This window comes from Carya illinoinensis, chromosome 11 (genome assembly GCF_018687715.1).
Source record: "Carya illinoinensis cultivar Pawnee chromosome 11, C.illinoinensisPawnee_v1, whole genome shotgun sequence".
NCBI classification, from domain to species: domain Eukaryota; kingdom Viridiplantae; phylum Streptophyta; class Magnoliopsida; order Fagales; family Juglandaceae; genus Carya; species Carya illinoinensis.
In genome coordinates this window covers 15,094,520-15,096,921 of record NC_056762.1, presented here as the reverse complement: position 1 = coordinate 15,096,921, position 2,402 = coordinate 15,094,520, and the positions used below count along the sequence as shown (strand labels likewise).

Genomic DNA, 2,402 nt, shown 5'->3' with positions numbered 1-2,402 from the left:
TGTCCATTGCATATGACAAGGCTGAGGGAGAGACCTCTCTTTGCATCATGTGGTACAGCCTCTGTCTCACTTCACCCATGCCAATCGTTCTCCAAACTGAAAGGTCCTGTATGTAGCAAAAATAAGGAAAGAAAAGCAAACAAAAATGAAGTGTCTGTGTTAGTTTTCTAGCAGAAATTAGGTTGAAGGTGAAACTAGGAACACAAAGAACATCTTGTAGGATAAGAGAATCTATAACTCTTACTGTTTCTATGTGAGTAACAGCAGCTACCTCACCATTAGGTACAGCAACAGAGTGAGAGGTTTGTGATTGTATTGAAGAGAACAATGAGAGGGAGCAGATCATATGATCTGTTGCCCCCGTATCAATGATCCAAGGCACATTCAATTTATTTGAAGATTTGGAATTAAAAACAGATAGGCAAAGTGGTATACCAGATATTTGATGGACATTTTCATCAGAAGATGAAGATGCAAAGATACTTTGAACATTGTTGGCTGAGGGGTTCAGATGTGAGGGACTTGAGACTGGTTTAAGCAGAGCCATAAGTTGAGAATATTGTTCTTGACTTAAAGATACTTGAGACTTGTCATTTACCAAGTCCTGTGCTAAAGTTGGAGAACCTGTGGCTTGATTTGCTGAAGGTTTGCTCCTCCCATCAAACTTGTGAGTTGATAGGTATCCATGAAGCTTGAAACATTTGTCTACTGTATGACCTGGAACTTGACAATGAGAGCAAACTGGTTTGTTTGGATTAGCCTTAAAACATCTTTCTAGAGAATGGCCTGTCATTTTGCAAAAAGAACAATAGTATCGATCCCTCTTTTGTGTAGAAGTGTTTGGTTTACCAGCTTCCTTGTAGTTGCCTCGAGTAAACAGTGCCATAGAGTCATGAGCAGATCCCTCAGTGGATATTTCCCTTCTTTTCTCTTCTTGTTGTATTATGGAATAAACCTCATTAAGACTAGAGACGGGTTTGATTAAGAGAATTTGAGCCTTGATTCCCTTATAAGTATCATTCAGCCCCATTAGGAATTTCATAACCCAATCCCTTTGTTGGTTTTGCACAACAGTTTTCAAGCCTCCACAGCTGCAACTTGGAATTGTCTCATAGTTCAAAAGCTCATCAAGTAAAGTTTTGAGTTTGGAGAAATAAACACTTACAACATCTTGGTTTTGCATCAGCATGGTTACAGCTTGTTTGATCTAAAGATTCGAGGTGCATTTTGTTGTGCAAAATGTTGCTCAAACTCAAGCCAAAGTTCATGTGTTGTTTCTGCATATACTATGCTGCATTTGATATCAAGAGCCATGGTATTTTGCATCCAAGTGATTACAACATTATTGCAACGCAACCAATGTTCCATGAGAGGGTCATTTGGGTCAGTTGGCTCACATAGACTTCCATCAATGAAGCCAAGCTTATTTTTTATTCTTAATGCTCTCTTCATTGATCGAGCCCATGAGTAATAGTTACTGGCATCCAAGCTATGAGTAACAAGCATGGAGCCAGTGTTATCATTTGTGCTAATGTAGTATGGACTGCTTGGATGAGCAGGGTCTTTGGTTGGGTTTGAGTTTTGGTTTTGATTGTGGCTTTCTGAGCTGTGTTCTTCCATAGCCTAAGCTCTGATACCATGTAAGAATTGTAAAAACAATGTGTTGATATTGCTAGGAATTGGAAGAACATGATGGAAAACACTCTGTATATATTTATCACTTACTAAAGCTATACAAAACTCTACTATTTATAGCAGCCTCATGCATGTCACTATACTACAAAATCACTAGGATACAAGAAACCTGCCATACGCACTACTCCAATATTGCTTTTATATTACATGAAAGAAATGCATGGCAGGTGACAGAACCACACTGCATGCATACAAACAAAAACATTTTATCTTTTGCACATTTTCTCTACAGGTTTGCACATTCCCTCTTCAAGTTGCATTCTGTTTGCATTTTCTGACCTGCATTGCAACACAGAAGGAGGATGGCTTTCCATCTCAGCAATGCCTTGGAGGATGCCTTTCTATCTCAGCAATGCCTTTCCATCTCAGTAATTACTTCACTCTTCAACATTGTTGTACGTGAAGCTGAAATAAGACTCCGAGTGTATTGGGCTTTTGCATTTGTTGTAGCATGTTACTTGGTAGTATATAAATGATTTTAGATTAGTACTGGAAGTTAGTTGCTATGTGTATGTAACGTTGTTTATATGTTAGTTTTACCTTTCAACTATGTAGATTGCTCCTGTTAACACGACTAGAACCACACAAATTTTGTATTGTACTTTTTTGGACGTTTGTAGAGATGCAATCGCAGGAATGATTCATAATTGGAAGAGAAATGATTCCTGGGATGGATGCTTTAGTTATTTAGAAATTGAAGTTCTTTC

The 2,402-nt window shown here is 38.3% G+C and overlaps 1 protein-coding gene across 1 annotated transcript; it reads right to left on the bottom strand.

Moving 5' to 3' along the window:
- Positions 1–1,191: 1,191 nt before the first annotated feature.
- On the bottom strand, positions 1,192–1,620 carry LOC122282248. The gene has a single exon (XM_043094199.1). It carries the CDS (start codon positions 1,618–1,620, stop codon positions 1,192–1,194), a length of 429 nt encoding a protein of 142 aa, XP_042950133.1.
- Between the last annotated feature and the right edge of the window lie 782 nt (positions 1,621–2,402).

Bases quoted from the DNA above. Each gene is read 5' to 3' on its own strand.
- LOC122282248 (XM_043094199.1), bottom strand. From the start codon at position 1,620: ATGGAAGAACACAGCTCAGAAAGCCACAATCAAAACCAAAACTCAAAC.